The sequence below is a fragment of the Falco biarmicus genome, chromosome 1 (genome assembly GCF_023638135.1).
Source record: "Falco biarmicus isolate bFalBia1 chromosome 1, bFalBia1.pri, whole genome shotgun sequence".
Classification (NCBI taxonomy): domain Eukaryota; kingdom Metazoa; phylum Chordata; class Aves; order Falconiformes; family Falconidae; genus Falco; species Falco biarmicus.
In genome coordinates this window covers 103,470,025-103,490,856 of record NC_079288.1, presented here as the reverse complement: position 1 = coordinate 103,490,856, position 20,832 = coordinate 103,470,025, and the positions used below count along the sequence as shown (strand labels likewise).

Genomic DNA, 20,832 nt, shown 5'->3' with positions numbered 1-20,832 from the left:
TTCTGCTGCTCTGGTTTCTTTGCTTTTAGAAATTCTGTCTCTGACCATGAGACCCCAAAAACCTCAGACAGAGGTGTGTTGCAAAGAAAACAGTAAGGCCTTACATTGGGAGATCACTTTTGAGAAAACGCCATAAAAAAGCAGAGCAAAATAAGGACTGGAAGGACTCAAACTGGGAGAAAATCCCGCCCACTGCAGCTGTATGTGTCGGGACACAGCAGGAGAACAAAAGCTCTCCCCAAGCCCTTCTGCCCTGCGAGTGCCCCCTCTCCAACTGCCCGATAGGGAATCTGGAGGAGCTTCACCACCAGTACTGCTGGCTCCTCTTGTCTGCCGAATGAAGCAAATACAAAGCGACCCGGCGGTAACAAGCTGCCGAGCATCCCTGCTCTCAGCACCTGCTCCTCCGCTGAGCAGCTTTTGTTCTCGCCCGAGAGCATATGGCAGCGTCTGACGCGCAGAGCTCTCCTCCCTCCAGCCAGCACGTGCCCCTCACAGCTCTGGCTCCGCACCCTTAGTTAGGAGCAGGAGCAGCAAAGCAGGGGCTTGATCTTTTGCTGTTAAAACAAAAAAAAACCAACAAAACAAAACAACCAAACAAAAAAACCCACCACCACCCCTCAAAAAAAAAAAAAAAAAAAGGAATTGTAGAATTGTACGGAACAACGGAAAAGAGACAGTGGGTTGTTTTGACATTGATAACGTGCAGCTTTGGCCTTGCTTTGACGATGTGCAGCTGAGATCCTGCAGCAAAGAGTTAAATAACTTTAAGGGAGTATGAGAAGAAACTAGGATGAGACAGAAACAAAGGAGGAATGTGATCTCACCTCTAGAAGATAAGGAAACAGCATGAACAGTAGAGAGTAGCCTATAGTGAATAGCGCTATGGGAAGTGTTATATGAACTTGATCACTCAAATTATTCATAAGCAGCTTGCTGAGTTAAGAAAAAATATACAGGCTATAAAGACTGAGAACGGGTTAATGGACTGGCTACAGAGTTTAGGAATTACTGGATGGTTAAAAGATTTGTTTCTGCACAGGACAACGGTATTAACTGCCACTGTAATCTTTTTAATGATATTGATCTGTGTGTGGAATTGCTTTATGAGAATTATGAACAGAATAATAAAAGGGGTCTGGATCGCTCAAAAACAAAAAGGGGGATTTGTGGAATGGCTGGAAGACAACGGACATATTACGAGCAATCCAGACCACTTTGTTGTAATAGCAGGCCGAGCAGGCCAAAACTGTAACAAGCTGCAAGTGTTGTGAAGGACATATGCAAGGCCAAGGGAGACAGAGAAACTGTATTCGCAGCGAGACAGGAGAATTGGACAGAAAGATGAGAAAAAACAGGATGCCTGCACAAGGGGGGAGCAGCGTGTGGGCACCACACCGGGACCAATCATAGGGGAGATGGAAGTGTGTGAACGAGTAGTTTTAACCTATTACTTTTTAAATAACAAAGCCTGCGTAGCGTGTGTATTTTTAGCTGGGGGTATAAATTGGTGTGAGTCTATTAATAAAGTGGCACTAACTTTTTTTTTTTTAAAAAAAAAAAAGGGGGGGGGAACAAAGGGAATGACCCCAGAGGCACGATTAGAGAACGCATGTTATGTTTTGAACTTTCTGAAAATCTCTGCCGACCATGCGGTGCCTCCCATTGTGCGACATTTTGTGTCAATTGGTGACAAGCAGCAAAAGCATGAAGGTGTCTTAGTATGCACGAAGACCCTCGTACCGGGCATCGGTCGGGACCGGATGAATTGTTGACTTGGGGGAGAGGTTACGCTTGTGTTTCTACAGATGAAGGTCCGCGATGGATACCTGCTCGCTGTGTGCGGCCTGAGCTTAGCGTGCCGGATCGTGGGAGCGCTGCTGCCGCCAGTCAACCCAACAACTAATGTGTGGCCTCCTTACTGAACCAGTCCTTGTTTGGTGTGCCCTTCCTTGAAACGGACTGGCAGACATTGTTGCAAAAAAGTGAATGTATGCGGGGAATGAAGAATCTCACTGAAAGTCATGATATTTTCGATAATTGATTACCTCTGTATAATGTTAACCCAAAAGAAGTCAATACTGTTTGCACTTTGAACGTCAATAGTTGTGTTTATGTAGATGCTAATGTAGTGAAAGGCTATGATGGGACCATGACACCTGCATAAATCAACACATGGTAATGATGTAGTTGATTTATGCAACTGATGGGAACGTGGTTCTTCTCTTATTCGAAGTAACAGCAGGGAAAGCATTAAAAAGTTAAATCACCTTGTTTGTTAGGCAGTTAAGAATGTGAGTCAAATTTGCCACCATTACATACAAAACAGAGCAACTATTAGCTTTTTGTTGTTGGCTCAAGAACATGGCTGTGAGGATTTTGATGGTATGTGCTGCATGGATTTTAGGCACCCCATTGCAGCAACATGTTACCAAAATCTGAGAAAATTTCAGCCTTTTTGGCATCCATTCACTCAATTGGCAGTATTGTGTTTGCTATTGCCTTGGTTGCCGTCATGTTTGCAAGGGCCCTGCAGAACATGACAAACCTGGTACTAGCTGTTCAAAAAACAAAAAGGGGGAATTGTTGGGGTCTGCAGCGGGTCTGCAGACAAGTTAGTTGACTTCAAAGACTTAACCGTGTACCTTTAAGACAGCCACAAATTATCAGGTATGTAAACAGGGTGTGAAGAATCAGAACTTAGAACCGCAGCATATGGGCACCTACACCAACAGCAAACAGCAAGCAAGAAGGACGCCACAAAAACCTCTCAGGGTCTGACACCTGCACTGTCTAAGATACATAAATAGTTTGTATAAACAATAAAGGCCATTTTGTCTGAACCCAGCCATGCAGACATAGTGTTTCTTTTCAGTCTGCCTCAACTTGCGCCACCACAGGATGGTGTGAACAGGAACTATGATCTGAGTTCCAGCTCCCTAAAAGATACAACATAATTGCAATTTGACCTCATGCTTTCCAGTATTTACATGTTGCAATGCAAGCAGAGAACTTGGACTGAGCTGCACAGAGCCAAGGAGGGCAGAAACACAGTTTCAGTTCTGCAGTCTAGTTGATCTGATTATTCTTCACCTCAGTTTCTCCTTACTTCTACCTGTCTCATGGGGTGAGCGGTGCCATGATCAGGAACCACCACCAGGCACAGTGAGTGACCTGCTCCCCACAGAGGCTCGGGCCCTCCAGATCTCAGAGCACGTCAGCACAAGCATTCCTTCTCCTGACAGAAATAAATTTACCTGTCATCTTTATTAATCTGATCACCAAATCCAACTGTGTCAACAATAGTCAGCTTCAGACGGACATTACTCTCCTGGAGCTCGTAACTCCTGGCTTTCAACCTCACACCAGGCTCGTTGTGCGTCGCAGGTTCACTTTCAAACTTGGTATTGAAGAGAGTGTCCATCAACGTTGACTTGCCGATGCCAGTTTCACCTGAGCAGACAAAGGCAATGTTAGTATGGTCTGATTGCTTTTTCCCCCTCTCATTTCCTCCTCCCAGGCATGTTCACCAGGCTAAGGAGTTACCCCACTTGGGCAGCAGTGGAATTAAGCTACGTGCACATGGCTAAGCAATATAATCCCTTCAGGAACAGATGTCTTTTGAGACAGTCCCCACCTTTACCAATCCCCCAGGACTGAAGCAAGGACTTTGTGGACATTGGGAAGTGACAGCAGCTCTGGCTTCTGCTGCTGGACTCTGACTAATTTTCCCTGCAGGTCACACCGCCTGGGTCTCTGCAGCACACCCCATCAAAGCACCACACGCTGGGGATGTGAATCTGGAAAGGGCCGCTGCTACACAAAAGCTGCTACACAGACAGACACCAAGATAAACCAAATGCCCTCAGAGTGAAGTCATCACCCACAGGTGAACAGCTAGGCTGCTGCGCTGGGAATGGCAAGGGAGATTTGAGGGCTGGGCATTGAAGGGAGGTGTACCACAATTGCAGGCAAGGACACCGAAAGGGGCATCACCAGACATGATGCATCAGCACCACTGACCTCAGGGATTTTTCATTATTTTTGGGACTAAAAGGGGCTTATTTCACACGCACACAGAGGCACACAGTCTTTTCCAGTAATACTACTGTTAACATTTCCCATGGGAAACAGAGGAATTGGAGAATACAGGCTGAGGCTTGTAAGACTCTCTGAAGAGAAGGTACTAAATTGGAAGGAAGAGGGAAAAACAAATTAAAAAAAATTAAAAAGGAAACCTAGATAGTTTTAATAAGTTACTTAGATATCTGCTAAGTGAGCGCCCCCCACTCCTTGGGGAAGGGAAAGGACTCCTTCCATAACAGATCCATAAATGCCTGCTGCTGCTAGAACCCCGTTATTGGACTTGCTACACTGGCAATGCAAGAGACACAAATAATCATTCCTTTCTCATAAAAGCATTTGCTTCCAGCAGTCTTCAACTGTTGCCTGTGGTTTTTACATTGCTATGATCTGACTGGTGATGCAGGCTCCCTCCTGCTTGATGGCATGAAGAGCCCCAGCCTCCCCACCTTGCAAGCAACATCAGTATTCAGGACAGCAAGAAGCCGTCCTTATTTGAGAAATACTTAATTCTGTTTTTAACACTTTAGGCTAAGTCCTAGTTCTGATATAACTTTCTTTACAGAAGCAAGATGTAAATTCTCTCAACTACAAGTTTGATACCCAAGGAGAGATCTGATTCTGTACATGTTTTTATGCATTTTTCCCCCTCCAGCTCAGTTTCTGTTCCTTTTTCAAGAGGGCCACAAAAACCCCATAGTCCAATGGGGTCAATGAAAATCTGAGACTGAGAAATCCATAAAAAGTTTTTAAAAATCTAAATAGCACAGTGCTTAAATACCACCTTCTAAAACTATTACAGGTTCACTAATCCCCAGTGCAATTAACAGCATGGATGAAAGCATTAGCCTAAATCCCATTTCTAAGTCAAAAGTGTTTGCTTAGCAATTACACTCTCAAACTGCTACTCCTAGCCATGCTGTGAGCAGGGGGTGTGCTGAGGTAACGTCCTCAAGCTGCTCCAGCTGAGAGATGATGGGATTTGGGACAGACCTCCTGGGTCTGCAGTGCGCAGCTCTGGCATTTGCAGGTTGGGTTTGTGAGGGGGTCCTATTCCAACCTCTTAACCCCCCCCAAAATCTTAAGTGATTAACAAAAAAGCAATGCAAAAAATCAGGTGGGAAAGCCTGCATCTGGGATTACCTTCAACCATCTCTCTGTGCTGTACGCAGCCCTCCTAGCATCAAAATCTCTCAAAATATGCAACCCCCCAACTTAGAAGATCTCAGACGTCCATATAATACTTCTGTCCGCAGAAACAAGCACTGCTACTCAGCAACTGCCTGTTGTTCTGTGATACCTGACGGCTCATTTTTCTGGCTCTGACTCTGACCGTTTTCACGCTAGGCTCAGGAATGTAAGCAATTACTTGCAGCCCAGTAAAATAATCGAGCAGAGATGCTTGTAGCAGCATTCCTAGCCTAGGAAGCTGCAGGTCATAAAGCAAACTTTTAAAAAAGAATGAACAAACGAAAGAAGGGGGAAGACAGAAAGTATACATGGCATTATAGCTCAAAACCTAGGCTCACATAGAGCTCAACCCACATGAAAAGATCAGTCCTAAACTGATGGCACAGACTGTTAATCTCTGAAGCGACGTGTTTTAGTGAGCTCCTGATGTGAATGCAGTGATGCTGCATGCTGTGCTAGATGGGCTTTGCAGCCTTTTATCAACGCACACCGCAATTAAAAGTATCACATTACAAAGCCAAAGTTACTTGTGTTCTTTCTCAAAACATGATTTTATTTTTTTTTTTTTTAAAGGGGGGGATGTCTGTTCCTTGGACAACTGCAGCAATTTGTGTGAAATTCTCGTATGGGGCAAAAAATGGTTGCTCACCACATTTTACAAGGAAGAAAAAAAAATCAGTTGGACCAAATTGCTATGTTAATGGAGACATATCAAGTCATGCTAAGGAGGAATATTTACTGCAAGAGAAAAAGGCAATTCATTTATGCCATTTTGATCAAAGAGCTGCCTGCTAATCGGGCTGTTCCCTGCTGAATTTTAAAAGGATTCGTGCTGCTAGGAGAGTCACGTGAGAGTTGGTAGCTGGAGTGTGCAGAAGTAGAACTATTCTCTTATCTCCTTCTTCAACATACAAAGCTAGAGAGGAGTCTAGTTTGTTTGCCAGATTTCTTTTCAGACTGCTCACCCTGCACTGCAGACATAAATCCTGTTTGCTATAGAAAAATCACATTCAGAGGGTTGTGGATTCTTTTTCCAGCTAATTAGTGTAACTAATTAGAAGGGACAATACTTCCTCCTTCTTGCAGGCTTAAATGAACAATGAATGGAAAGATGATGTTTGCAGACTGCTCTGCCAAACTAGGAGTAAAACTCACCGTTTTTGTCAATTTACAGAACTGCATTGTGAGGGCACCTTGAAGAGGTCCACCAATAGGTCAAAGCTCTTTTGGCACACAGCTCCTCAGGGCCAAGCAATGGATTTCCAATTGCATAGTATCCACAGAGTGCCAAGACAGGAGGTATCTCTCTGTAGCCAAGGGAAGAAGTTACCTCCCCATATTTCATCCTCTGAACAATTTGGGAAATGTAACACAGTAACTCAGGCTATAAAACTAACTTGCAGCACCCAGAGTAAATACAGCAGAGAACAGGTGACAGGCTTTGTTCTCAAGTGCATCATTTGGAGACTAAAAGTGGCATAATTTCCAACTGGAGAAACTAAGAATATAATGAGACAGGCAGGCAAAGCCTGGAAGGGAAGGAATGCAAATTATTGAGAAACTCTGTACCCTATCCAGAAAAAGGCAGATTTAAGTTAACATTTTTTAAAAAATTAATTTACTTTCCAAGTTGGCTCAGTTTCCTTATGGGCAGCCCTTGGGGAAAGCGGAGCCACAGGAAGATCAAAGGGTAGATTTTAACAGCTAGAGATTTCCATGTTTTGGCTCAGGGGACAGGGGAGAGAAAAGGAAAAGAAGGATACTAAATTTTACCCTGGAGCAGCTCTGGGAAGAAACTTCCCTGCCACTCTGGTCCCCACTGGCTCAGATCTTGGCCTTCGCAGGAAGGAGAAAGTGCTAATTTGTGGCTACGTGTGCTCCCCCTTGGCACGAGCTGACGGCCCAGCGACACAGGATGACTTACCCACACAGAGGATATTGAAGCAGAAGCCCTGAGATGTTGACTTGTTGACCAGCTGATCAGGGAGGCTGTCGAAGCCCACGTGGCCGGAGAGGGACAAGTTCCTAAGGTCATCACTCTGTAAGACCAAGAAGAGAGGCATTTACCAGGGTTGCAACACCCCTGTGAGGGAAGAAGTCTGTGCCTAGTCCCATCAGAACTGTGTAATGACACAGAAGTTTCTGGGACACAGGATCTTTGTGTCTCAGGTTTGCCTCCCAAATATACTGTCCTTTTACTTCTATCCAGCTCTCCACTGTGGGGCTCAAACTGAAACGTCCCCAATCCCAAGGGATGCAAGCACAACCAGACTGTTTCTCCATGCCTGAGGCTAATAAACCATGATTCTGTACCGATCTGCAACACCCAAACATTGCTTCTGAAGCCTCAGCATCACATACTCCTACAGTTACCCACAGGTTACTTAGGCAGATACCTGGAAGACACACGGTGAAACACTGTTGTAGCTGCAATGAGACCAATTCCTGTTTAAATTGGTGAAGCATCTGCACCTGCCTCCTTTGTGCCCACTGTACAGCTCTGCACCAGAAACCAGCCAACTCCAAGGGCTGGAACCTTTCGAGGTCCCCAAACCACCCAGTGAGGCCAGCTCTCCCAAAGAGCACGTGAAAGAGGGACACAGGTTGTGATGTGGTCCTGGCTGCAACTCCAAAACCTAGTCCTGATAGAAACCTGTGTAGACAAGCAGAGAGGAAGCTCATGCTCTCCTCAGCTCAGTCTGCCAAAGGGAAGGAGCAGCTCTCTCAGACTTGCTCCCTCTTCCCAGCAGTACGAGGGAAACACCAACACTTCTGCTGCAACCCTCCGGCATGGCCACAGCAGGACATAGCTTAGATAGCAATACTGCCTCTAAAGCCAGCTAAATCTCTTTCCAGCTTTTACAGGCCTTGACCGGAAGGGAAAAAAGCAAAAAAGCAGGCATGCTGCTCTGCGGATGCCTTGGTTTACAAATAACCTCCTCCAACACGAGGTGAGAAACCAGGGCACTGTTGCCAGTGTTTCCTGCATGACCTACAAAGCCCACGGTGCTGCCCCTCCATGCCTTCAGCAGGAGAAGCAGCCAGGCCAGGCACCCCAGAGATGCAAGGCACCCTGGGGACCCGCTCTGCTCCCCCAGCTGCCTGGGCGCCTGAGCTGGTGACGTCAAACACCGCAAGGCAGTTTTTAAAGTGGGTAATGGGGCAGCACAGACCTTGCACGAGGCAGGTTGGAAACAACTCCATGATTATATTTAGGACTTTTCCACAACAGCTGTACAGTAATTCACAGAGAGGCTTGGAATAAGAAGCCAGCCCAGTTATCTCTTCCCTGGCAAATCGCTGTTATGCCAACATCCTGAGCACAGACAAAACAAAACACAAACCAAAAAAACCACCAACTCAGCAGACTTAGAGCAGTTCTACTGTTATTTCACACGTTTTTCTCCTAAGTTCCTTGTCCTGAAGATACTAACTCAAGATCCTTAACTGAAGATACTAACCTTTCTCCAGACATTTCCAGCAGAGTCACTCCGCTGAGGCCATACTGTTGAGCTAAATTACAGTGTGGGCAGTCTCAGCCTGGTTTAGAGACGCTGGAAGCACCAGCTTCTTTTCCACAAAATCAGTGGGCTTTGCACCAGACATGGAGAAAGACACTCTTTGGTTGTTAAAAGAAGAATCAAAAGCGGAGGAGGACTTCCCACTCTCTGCACAATTTCTCAGCATCTCCACTTCCCTCCTCAAAACATACAGACCAGCCATCAAATGCAGGAAGAAATAAGCTACATCTGGGCTGAGTGCTGATGAAAATACCATTCAGACTTAAAAAAAAATAAACGCACATACAAAAATTCACCGAGAAAGGCAACATCTCAAAGTAAAAACATCTAGGTCTGTGCCATCAGCACAGAGCACAAAGGGGCAAAAGGCTCCTTTTTGCCATGCTGGCACGTGCAGCTTGACACCTGCACTAGATACATAAGCCTTCTCTTAACATCTGAACCAAGCTTGTCTGCAGGCTTAATGCCAATACACCAATTCACCTCCGTCCCTCCATATACTGGGCGGCTATTCACCTGCACCGTACCACAAAAGCCTAAGGTGATTAAGAGATGCCACCTCCTTCACTCAGACTGGGTTAAAAAACCCACCAAAACAAAACCAACACAGAAGAGACCATCACCTCATTTACCCACGACAGTGATTTCCCTGGAAAAGTCCCAAGCAATGGAACGAGATGCTGGGATTTAGGCATAATGATAATGGGTTAAATATTTCTAACGTTAGTATTTTTAAAATGCCAGTAGGCTTGGGTTTATGATTGAGTGAAGGGAGCTAGAAGCAGAGCCCAGAAAGCAATAGGTACCTGTGACTCACAGGCTTCACAGAAAGTGGTGGGTGTTGAACATCTCTCAGCACAGCACCAATATCTCTTTCCCTGATATATTTTGGGAAAGCAAGTACTGCCTCATCATCAGTTACTCAGCAGGAACAGAAGCAAGAGACTCATCTCTTGCATCTGTGTCAGTTATTTTTTGTGGCATACCTTCCTTGGTTTAGTACCCTCCCCTTTCTGTTTTTTTCCCTGCAAGTGGCAAACATTAACAGTGGAAAAAACCCAAAACCTATCTCTATGCTTTTCAATACCAAGCCTTTTTCAGAAGCTGTGCTGCATAACGGGAGACAGAAGTGTAGCCTGGTATCTGCCCAAAACACCAAAACACTCATAAAAAGCTCAGAGGCCCAAGGCACAAACAGAGATGCAATGCAAACCCAAGTCTCCACCTCCCCCAGCACTCCCCAGACTGCAGCACATCTTGCTGAGTAGGGCAGGCACAGAAAATATGTGCATTTCTGCAAGTGCAGCACACACAGACATTTTGGACAAGGCAGGAGAGCCAAAGGGACTAGAATTTCTAAGTATCTCCCTCCACGCACAAACAAAAGCATTGTGCAACAGAACTGCCACTCCAGTGCATGCAGGTGGACTTGGAGAGCTGGTACGTTCTGGGGGGAAACACAGGCTGCTCCTGAGAGGATGGATTTAAAAGGGAGATGTGCACACTGTGTAACCTCTTACCACTGCAGCCAGGCCTCTGCTCTCACTTTCACCCCTTGTCAAGGGGATAGCTTAACTCCTGCTTAGTAACTACAGGGATGCTGACACAAGGAGAAGAACCCTGCCCCCCCTTCTCTGCTCTCCCCACAGCAGAGGTTTAGATGGCAGGCTGGAAGCTGCAGCACCTTCCACAAGGCTCTGTGGCCCCTTCAGCCAAGGCATAGGTCTGCCAACGATGCCAAGCTGCAAAACCACAGTGGACAATCTTACCAATTAGCCCAATTACATTGGACTGGGCAGTTCTGGATTTACTAGCTCAACACTGCTGCAGCCTTCAGCCCTTGGGCTGCCTGAGGAAGGGGTAAGGAGTGAAACCAGTGCAAACTCAAGAGCTGCTCAAGAGCTCAGGTTTTATCCACATGGAAAGGAAGCCTTTTCTGGAGAGCAACAAGCATGATTGCTCAGTGTATAATTAGCAAAACAGGCGAGTGATTCACGCTTTCAGTCTGGCAAAACAGAAGTATTTAAAAAACAACGGGATGCTAAGTCAGATGGCCGCGCTGCTCTGGCTGTGAATCACTGCGACAAGCTCCTGAGAAGAGTCAGTGGGCTGAGTTTTGATCTCAGCTGAGTCATCCCACTGCCAACTGGGCATCTCCAGCTGAAGTGTGGTCACAGACTGATATGGGCAAAGGCTCCTGCCCAACAGAGACAAGCCCAGAGCCTCCACGTGCACCCAACAAGCCAGGGCAGCAATGCTACAAGCATTCATTTATTCCTCCTGCCACGGGGCTCTTCTCCCAGAGCAAGGCAGAAGTGCTGCCCGGGCACTTCACCCCAAGTGGAAAAGCATACCATCACCCTGCTTCACCAGCTTCTTCCCAAGGGTATTCCTCATTTTTCCTCAGCAGATGAGCAGAGCTCAGAACAACTCCTCTCTTTCCCCAGTACACCTAAATACACTCCTGGACTCACACAACTCCTCAGCTGGCTCCCACAGTAACATAGGCCTACAGGACGCCTTCTTAACACACAGACAAGTCGCTGTATCTGGAACTGCTGACCTCTTACAAGCGTGCTAGAAGAATAACTGTTTGCCAAGCACCTCACCTTGCTTGCAGCTTCAGGAGTGATGGACAAGATAAGCATGGATAGAACTGCAGCTCCACAGACTGCAGTTCAGATGGCAAATTTGCACCAGATACACTGCCAGACTTGGGGGTCCGGATGTTCTCATATGTCAGAGAGCTTAAGACATTCCAAAAGCAGTCTTAATTTTCAAACTCTTCTTTAAGATAGTCATGCCTCCTTTACTGAATCCCTTATTATAGGGCAAATCTTCCCTCCCTCTTCGCGTCCCATCTGCATGAGCAGAAAGCAATTCTGAACCTCCAGAGCTGTACGCTAACCCCTACAAAAACTACAGAGCAGCATGAAGAAATAAATGCTTGTTTACTGAGAAAGATGCTGATCACTTTTCTTTGCAGAGCGACCTACAAGGCATCCCACAGTTGGTATTTCTCGGGTCAACAACAATCTTTCAGATGCTGTTATCACAGCTGCTGGTTTTAACTCTAGATGGGTAAGGAAAGGGGTAAGTAAAGCACAGACAGGTCTCCAGAGGCACAGCGTCTACTACTGCCGTTGCTGTGAAGAGATTAATTGCCAGGACCCTACATCCTAGTGCTCTTAATTTTAAGGGGGGAAAAAAACGTCTTGCAAAACAACAAGAACAGGTTTGCAATCTCGGAGCCCTGTCAGGTCCAATTCAGATCTGGTTTTCTTCATACATAGCTCCTGGTGGCAAAGGTTTTATAGGTCAAGCAATGCTGTAACGGATGCTCTGTGGCAAACAGCGGGTTTGCCTGGATGTAATTCAGTGAAGCTTTATAAAACCATTTGGCTGATGGGGCATGTGCAAGGAGAGAATCAGCTCATTCTTCCTAAGCCACAGTGGCTTGGCAGAGCCAGCAGGAATAAGGGAAAACTTATTTTCCTGATTGGAGTCAGCAACAGTATGCCTCCGCGCAGATGGGGAAGTGGATATCAAGGTGGGTACCATCTTCAGAAACACATCACTTCTCCAGAGGCAGCACAAAGCAGAGCCATATCCTTACACTTCAGAAGGTGTCTAGTAGCTGACCTGAGATAAGGCAAAGTTACTCTTTGCCTGGGTAGAAGAGTGTCACTCCCAAAAGGCCTAAGAAAGAGGAGGGTTCACAAGGACACCTGCATTTGTTGCCCCGGTCTGCTCTCCCCACTTAGGAATTAACCATGATGACAGCTGTTCCCTGAACCCAAGCAAGCTCCTGGCTGAGACCCTTCTGCTTTAAGGCTGCCAGCAAAATATTCCCCTTCAGCCCCTCCTGGCCCACTGCTCCTGGCAGCCGGGGGTCAGTTTCACATGGCCTCTGAAGAGTTAAAGAAAACAAAAATGAGCCTCAAATTCAAGAGGGAAAAACGCTGGTATGCAAAATATTGAGCTCAACCACAAATATGAAGCAAGTGTTTAGTTATTTGAGGCCACAGAATTTAGCAGGCACCTTTAAGAAATCCTAAAAGCTTTTATTGTCAGCAGCTCAGGCCAGCTACATTTTTGCCCCATTACTATGCGCGCGTTCCCGTGTTTCTGAAGTAACCTTAGATGCTGCATCCAAAGCCAGGGACCTCAGAGATACTTTAATCTGCCTAGACAAAAAGGTGGCTCCAGAAAGAGCAGAGAGCACAGAAGCAAAGAGGAGTCAGCAAGAGATGGGTCTATTGTCCCCTCTCCCTGTGTTAAACCTGACAGCTGGGGTTCCCTGTCGGCAGGGCACAAAGTATTCCCAATGCCTATGCCAGAGCCAAGCTCACTGTTAAGTTCCCTGAAACAGCACCCACAACCCCCATCCCTTTCCTTATACAGACTTCAGTGATGGCTAAACCCTTAATTCTTGGACAAAGGAACTCAAGCCGGGGGGGGGGAAACATGACAAGAAAGAACAACTCCTTTCCCCTCCTTGCCATGGCTAGTGCAGTCATGCCACAAGAAAACAGCCCATAGCAATCACTCAATTAATCACGGAAGGAAGGACTTTGTTGTTGTTTGAGGCCAGGATAACCATCAGTGTCACTAGCAGAGGAGGGGGAGTTCCTGTCTCCGCTTCTGCTGCTGACCAGCCACAGGCCTGGGCAGATGCCTCCACAAGCTACTGGTGTCTGGGAAGTCTTTTTTCTTTCCCCCTTTCTTTTCTTCCCTTCTCTCTCAACAGGGAAAGCACACCCCTTTGGAAGACAAATTCTCATTCTGTAGATTGTGTCAACAAGCCATGAAGATGCATCAGAGGTGGGCAAGCCTGACGGCTAACGTCTCCTGCCTTGCCATCAACCCACCAAGTGACTCACTGCTGCAGGTATTGCCCCCAAGGGCTGGACATCCTTATACTATCTTGCTCTTCCAGAATAAAAGCTGGCACCAGCTGTAGCTGCTTAGAGTCACACAGCTTCTCAATAGTGTGTGTGCTTCATTCAGTTAAGTCCCTTGCAGCAGCCCTCTAGCAACATCGAAAACAACAAGGAGCCAGGTCTCCCTACTCCCAGTAACAAGAAATGCCATCCACAAAGTGTTATGCCGCAGTTGGCTCCCTTGGCTCAGTCACCACGGAGGTCACAGGGAACACAAAAAGGCTCTCCTTGAACATGCTGGTTTTTCCCTTTAATCCCAGAGAACTGGGATAGCAGAAAAGGTTATTTTATGGGAGGAAGGCTGGAAGCAACTTGGCCAAAGCAGCCGGCAGCAGCAGACTGAGAAGTGTAGGCATGGGTCTTGTGCTGCCCCTCCTTGCACAGAATATTGCTCTACAAATACATGAGATTTTACCCAGGGAATCACCAGTCAAAGGAGGCTGCCAGCAAGACAAAGCAAGGGGTTCCCCTGAGGAGACACCCTCAGAGACTGGGTGATGCTGGACATGTGACATTAGCAGCTACACGCAGAAGCAATCCTCTCCCGAAGGCTGGCTCTCTAAACCAATCCAGGATGACACTGCAGGAGGACAGCAAGCAGGTATCACAAGCCGGCCCCTGCCCAGGTGCAGCCCACCCAGGCTGTGCCTGCCGGTGGAAAATCCGCTGCCCCAGTCCCAGATCCCCCAGCACGGATGCAGTGTGAGGTGGGAAGCCCAAGGCCCATCTCCCTGACATCCAGCACCAAATATCCTGGTTTCCAGCAGTTTGCAGTCCCTGCCACGCAGCAAGGACACGCTCCCTGCGGCCCATCAGCCCATCGAGCGCTGCTGTTCCGGCGCCTCCAAGGCACGCTGGCAGGGAGGCGAGGGGAACTGCTTACATTGGCAAGCTGCAGCAACTCAGCAGGAGGATGGAGAAAAAGGATACGGTCGCATTCTTCTGGGAAGAAGGAAGTCAGCAAAATCTGACAATTCAGAAGTGGCTGTAGAGAGTGGGAATGAACATTTGTCTTCCAGGCAAAATGTTTGGCTAAAGGTCAGCACAAGCTCAGAGCACTAACAGTTCCATTTATGCCAAGAACTGACATAAAAGACATTTTCCTCCATAGGTTTCCAAAAACCACGGACCTTTCTATTTGCAGTAAAAGTGACTAATGCTTCTAACAGCCCCTGATGTCACAAACTGCTAACCAGCAAAGAAAAAAAAAAACCCTGGACTTTGCGGATGATAAGGACCACATGTGCATTCCAGCAAGGCTTGTAAACTCACTGAAGGGAAGGAAAAAAAAGAAAAGAAAAAAAAGGAGAGAGGAAGGAGGAAGGGGGTGGGGGCAGAGATTTAATGTGACAAAACAAGAAAGAAGTCCATCCAAAGGCAGAGCCCAATGAGAACCAGATGCTCTGTGCTTCTCTGGCCCATCTCTCTCCTGACAGGAGGACAACATGCAACTAACTGCCTCTTTGACTGCTGGTATGAGGTTGATGAAATAAAACAGGAGTTATTCAGTACCAGGCTCCCCAGGTTGAAATGCTCCACTCCTCCCATTCCAAAAAATGGTGTGTGATTTATTGCAATCTCCCCACCTTTTGTCTTCTGAGGTGCCACATGCAGTGAAAGGCAAATATATCCCTTTTAACATCCCTAGCCATCCCCTCTCAGCCAGGCACCATGGAGGAAGTTGGAGGATCCTTTACACCAGCACCAAATGAGATGTTTTTGATGGGGACCATGGCCCAACAGACCACCGGCTGCTGCACGGCAATACAGCACACGAATCAGCCTGTACCACTACGCCAGTTTACACCAGCAAGTATAGAAGGCTGAATATTTGTTAGACTTGAGAACGTGTAATCTGAAGAGTTAAAAGCAACTCTGATCAGCCGGGCAGAAGCTAACTGGGAGATGGCAGGAAGGCACGTCTCTACATGGACGTTAGAAATGCTTTTTCTGCTCCCACCACCACTGTCCCAGTTCTTTCACCCCTTTTCCAGCCTTTCTGGCTACACACTCCCACACCATCACACATACAGATATAGTCCAGCAAGACAGCAGGGAGGAAAAAACCAGCAACAGCCATTTCCTTCTGTATTCCACTGTCATGCACTTAAAATAGCCCTCAAACAGCTGCATCGCAGGCCATTAAGTGGATTTATACTTTGCTACAAGTCTTTAGTTGGAGGCACAGCGCAGTACGGGACTCGACACCGAAGAAAGTGTGATACATGAACTCAGCGAGGCTCCTGGGCACAAGAAGGTAGAATTAACACAAACCTGGGAACAGACCATCTGATCCCATTGCCAAGTTTTCTTCAAACCTTCCCCAGGTTTCCACCAAACTCCAGTCCAGTTAAGGGTGTGAACACAACCAGAGCAAAATACAGAGATCTTTGGAAAGCAAAGCAGCCCACAGGGCTTGCTTATAAAACTGTAACAAGGCAGCACTGTTCCAATACCTGAATCAAATTAAGGGCCACTCCAAACATAAAAAGCCACAGCTTTCCTTGCTAGATGGTGCAGGCACAGCCAAGTAGGACTGGCTTGTAGTTCCTTAACCCTGTGTTTTCTTTCCTGAAAAACTGTAGCCGCAAATCAAGGGCAGAATTTGTCAGCTCCTATTCAGCAAGCTCCAGGACTGAAAGGTGCCCCAAATCATGCTCTGGATAATTAATTAGTCCTGCAACAATCTGCAGATTAGGATCTGCACCGATACAGTGTCCTGCAGCTTGCTCAGAGGCTGGTGGGGGATAACATGGCACAGTGCTACCCTGCACACAGACATGCTATGGTTGTCTGCACAAACCCAATCTCCAAGTAACACACACAGCTGCATATATAAAGGCATATAGCTTCAGATAATTTATTTGCCAGTTCTTCTGAGTCTAGACTAAAGAGTACCGATTTATCACAGTAATTGTCTTCATATCAAAATCTTAAGACAATGCTGATATACAGACATGGTTTCTACAATGCCCTGGTACCACAGCAGCAAATACAAACAGGTTTTGACTTAAAAAAAAAAAAAAAAAATCATCATTCAGCCATGTGATTTGACATGGTCAGTGCACTGGCAACTCGTCTGGGGCTTGGAGTTACTGGAGGACCTAAATGAAGCAGATAAATGTACTCTTTGGGAAAGCCCTACCAGGACTTTTAGGGTCCCGGCAAGTGCTAGACACACAATGGAATTCCTTAGGGAAACTTTACTGGTCCAGTACCACCAAGGAAGTGTCAATCCAGTATCAACTGGATTGAAAGAGCTGTCTCAGACCAGCTCTTCTGAAATTCATATGCAACATGCACATGCATATATGACACTAAGGATATCAAATAAAAGGCTAGAGAAAACATTTTGGATTTAGACAATTCCAGTGCTTTTACTCTCACTAGCAAATGTTCCCTTGAGTGTGGTTCTGACAAAGTAATGCAGATAACAAAGGAGAAAAAACAGATTTTAATGCATTTACAGCATGGTCTAATTTTCTGAGTGTTAAGCCATAGCCCTTGCATCTGCTTAGAAAAGGAAAACTGGATGTGCATAGCCTCTTACGGTACATGAAGCTCTTCTACGGTGCCAGTGAAGTCATTCACCATTAATAATAAAAGGATAGCAAAGAATACAGAGGATTACAAATAACATTGTTTGTCTTAGCGTGCAGTTTTCTCTCTTCAGCAGGAGCGGAAGTGGAATTAAGTTGAACTGAATCTGTGTGCAGAGGAAAAGGTCAAGGTTTATTGAATTATTTAGGTGACAGTTTCAAAACGTTAGTCTGTAGACTTCAAGCTCTCAGCTGACTCAACAGCAACTCCTCGCTTGCCTTCAGCCAGTCTTCGTTTTCCTGCCTTTAACAGGGAAAGGCTACATAAAAATTTTCATAAATAGTACATAGCTTCAAGGAGCAAGTCCCCATTTTAGCTGAAGTACTTCCTTCCCTCCACCTCATTAATTCCAAATTTTTGACGTTGCCTTGAAACACTGTGTTTCGTCTTTCCAAAAATATCGTCAGAGTTGTTCCAGAGGAAAGCACATCTGATCTAGGTCTGCAGCACAGTCATGACACTGGTATCATTAGGAGAAGATGGGACTAGAAGGCCATTCCACACGAGGCTTTTTACCCGCCTGGTGTTTTGCTGCACTGATAGACTGCTCCAAAGACTTAACGCTTCTGGACTCGATAGGCAATGCAAGACAAAACATTTTTCTCGCATGCAGCCCACAGACAGGAATGTTCCCACAGTCCTCTCCACATCCATCACTTGCAAAGGGGCAGGATGGCCAAGGCATTTGATGAACACTACAATCCTGGTGATGCTCCAAGTCATAAAGAATCCCTGGACAGGACACCAGCAACTGCCCAACATACACTCCAAAATGTTTGAACTCCATAAATGCAGAAGAGAGACAGCTAAATAAACATTTACAGCACAAGAAGAAAGGATTAACTCTCTAGTCACAAGGAACCCAAGGATGAGCTTTACAGCTCCAGTTTTTGATTGTGGCAGAGATAAGCCTTTTATCCCAATCCCTACAAATGTGGAAAGTCCCCCTCTGCCCCACACCTATTTTCTGCACTGGAGTTCATGTTGAGCTATTCCTCCCCACACGCTGAAAAGGGAAAAGGCTCTCCTTGCACTCCAGCTGTTCACAACTAACTACAAGTAACACCACGTGGAAGATGCTACAGAACTGCGAGCCCTCACCGCAGCACAGCCAAACTCCCTTCTGAGGACGGAACACTTCCGTCCTCTCCAAAACACGTCCTCAGCCACCGCTGCAAACAGACCAGCAAGGAAATCCAACTCGCATGATTTTTTTTTTTGCCTGGGCCAGAGGAACTATCCATGAAGTCACAGAGACATTCCACCAAGCAGATGTCTCCAAGAGGGAAGTGAGAGACTCGAAATTGCATCTCCTGCTGCAGCCAGCCTGGGCAGCCCCAGCCAGCACCAAAGTAGAAAAAAAAATATAATTTTTTCCTCCCTGTCCCCCCAAGCACCCATACATCAGACTTCCATGACTGCAGACAGCCAAGCATGGGTACCATCAACTTCATCTGCTAATTAACTCAGGAGGAGCCCGTGTCAGCAAGCAAGTGAAGACAGCCCAAATTAAGCCGGCTACCTACCATCTGGAACAAGTCAGCCAGAATGAGGTTTTGCAGACACTACAGCCAAGGCAGAGAAACCTCGCGCTGCCTCCCTGCCCTGTGCCGTGCCACAGCACAGTAATTCAAGGGGATCTTGATGGTGTTGCCAACCAGCATCAGCAGGAGACTCCTGCAGCCCTGACCATTCTCACCTCATGCTTCACTGGCTGCAGGTCACCCACAGGCAGGAATAAAAAGGAGCAGGTTGCTAGCGAGGCCAAACACCTCTGAAGACACTGGAAAAGTGGAGACTTTTTCATAGAAACACCTTACACCACTCACAAAGCAGGCAGACAGCAACACTGTTGCCTCCCTTCTCGGGACCCTCCAAGTGCTCTCACCTCCAAAGGTGGCTCAGGCAGACATCATCACCCTAAAACAAGAGTCAGAGTTTCCCCGCAGGAGACTATGCTGGGAGCTGGGCGCAGCAGGGAGAGATCCTTCCCCCAACTACAGGCAATGACACCTAATGTTCGGCTTGCCCAACAAGTTCCTTTTGCAGGGACCTATTTTTTTTTACCGAGGCAGGAGCTCCTGGGGAATAAAATAAATAGTTTCATTGGTACAATTGGGAATATATTATCAAGGCAATGAGGCCACATCACAGCTCATTGGATGCACCAGGCTCCTGAGCTGTTTGAACCCAGCTTCCACCCCAGGGCTGGATCCTGGCAAGAGGCAGCAGGTCTGTGCCAGCACTGAGGGTAGAGGGCTTACGTGCAACCCCCAGCTTGCCAAGAAACATAACAGGAAGGGAGGGTCAGCACCAGACCCCCAATTCCTGCCCTGCGCCCAGCCCCAGCACACGGCATGTTCCTGGCAGAGCCTCTGAGCTCCGCCAGGTGCCCCCTTCCCCAATGCACGCAGCACTTGCACAGCTCCTAGCTGTATTTTAGCTTGCAGCTCTCAGCCTCCAAAAGGCTGGGCAAGTTTTCCCACCAGATCACACCAGGAACTTCAATTCCAGCAGTCACCCCAGCCTTCCTTACTCTTTTTAGACAAGTTGTGATGATTTCCTTAATGCAGCTTACTTCAGTGAGGTGCTCCTTAGCAGGAAAGGACATGTTTTAGCCTAGCCACAGACTGTGATTTCTGAAGGCTACAGTTTTATCACCTTGAGTAAAAGCTGCAACATTGCCTGTGTGAGAGATGTCTAGAAGGAAAATGCTGCAAAGGAGAAAGGACCTGGAAAAGCAGATAAATCCATGGCATTCAGAATAAGAAACAGCCACACAGTTTGCCTTTATTTTCTTGCACCTTTACCCGTAGTCAGGCAGAACAGCTACTGAGGCAACTGAAATAAAGTCTGCCTGAGGTGGGGGAAATCCAGGCCTTAACTCCTCAGCAAAACGCATGAGCACAGACGAATCTGTCATATTAAAACTGCTGTGGCTACACACCCAACTGACTTGAGTGCTATAAGCAGGCCTGGCCATGACTAAGAGGTCTGGTATCATGAACTAATACTACTGTGGCCTCAGCTAAAGCTCCTTCTCACTGCCTCTGTCTTCTCTCCTCCTTTGCCAGGGCTCGTACTCGCTACCAGGTTTTCCACCAAGACACCAACAATTTCTAAGCTGCCAGGCTCAGAACAGAACCTACTGCATGTCCTCCACTTCAGTGGTCTCCAAGCGAACACATGCACAGTTTTGGACATCCGAGAAGTGCCTGTCAGCTGCACTTAAAAGAAAAAAGCCACGTAACAGCACGTGTCTGAAAGACAGACAGATGAGCAGTGCTCTTCAGTGATGGTACTTTAACCAGAAACCCACTGCTCTCTCCTGCACACTGCCTCGGTCTGTGGGGAAGACAACTCAAGAGGGTGCATGTGGAGGAGTGTTCACTTGGCCAGCTTCCCAAGCACCGGCAAGAGCCAAGCAATCACGTAGTCACGCATGGTTCAAGGGCAGCTTTGAGATCAGCACTTCCCCAGTGCCCCTGAAACCA

General features: G+C 46.9%; 1 protein-coding gene across 4 annotated transcripts in view; it reads right to left on the bottom strand.

Moving 5' to 3' along the window:
* The window catches only part of SEPTIN11 (septin 11), a 62,988-nt gene that overhangs the window by 25,250 nt on the left and 16,906 nt on the right, over positions 1-20,832 (bottom strand). For all 4 annotated transcript variants that reach the window (XM_056355138.1, XM_056355155.1, XM_056355151.1 and 1 more), the window contains exons 2-3: positions 7,199-7,313; positions 3,258-3,453 (exon numbers count right to left, since the gene is read on the bottom strand). In XM_056355138.1, the coding sequence (XP_056211113.1) occupies positions 3,258-3,453; positions 7,199-7,313 (311 nt within the window). The remainder of the gene's footprint in view (positions 1-3,257; positions 3,454-7,198; positions 7,314-20,832) is intronic.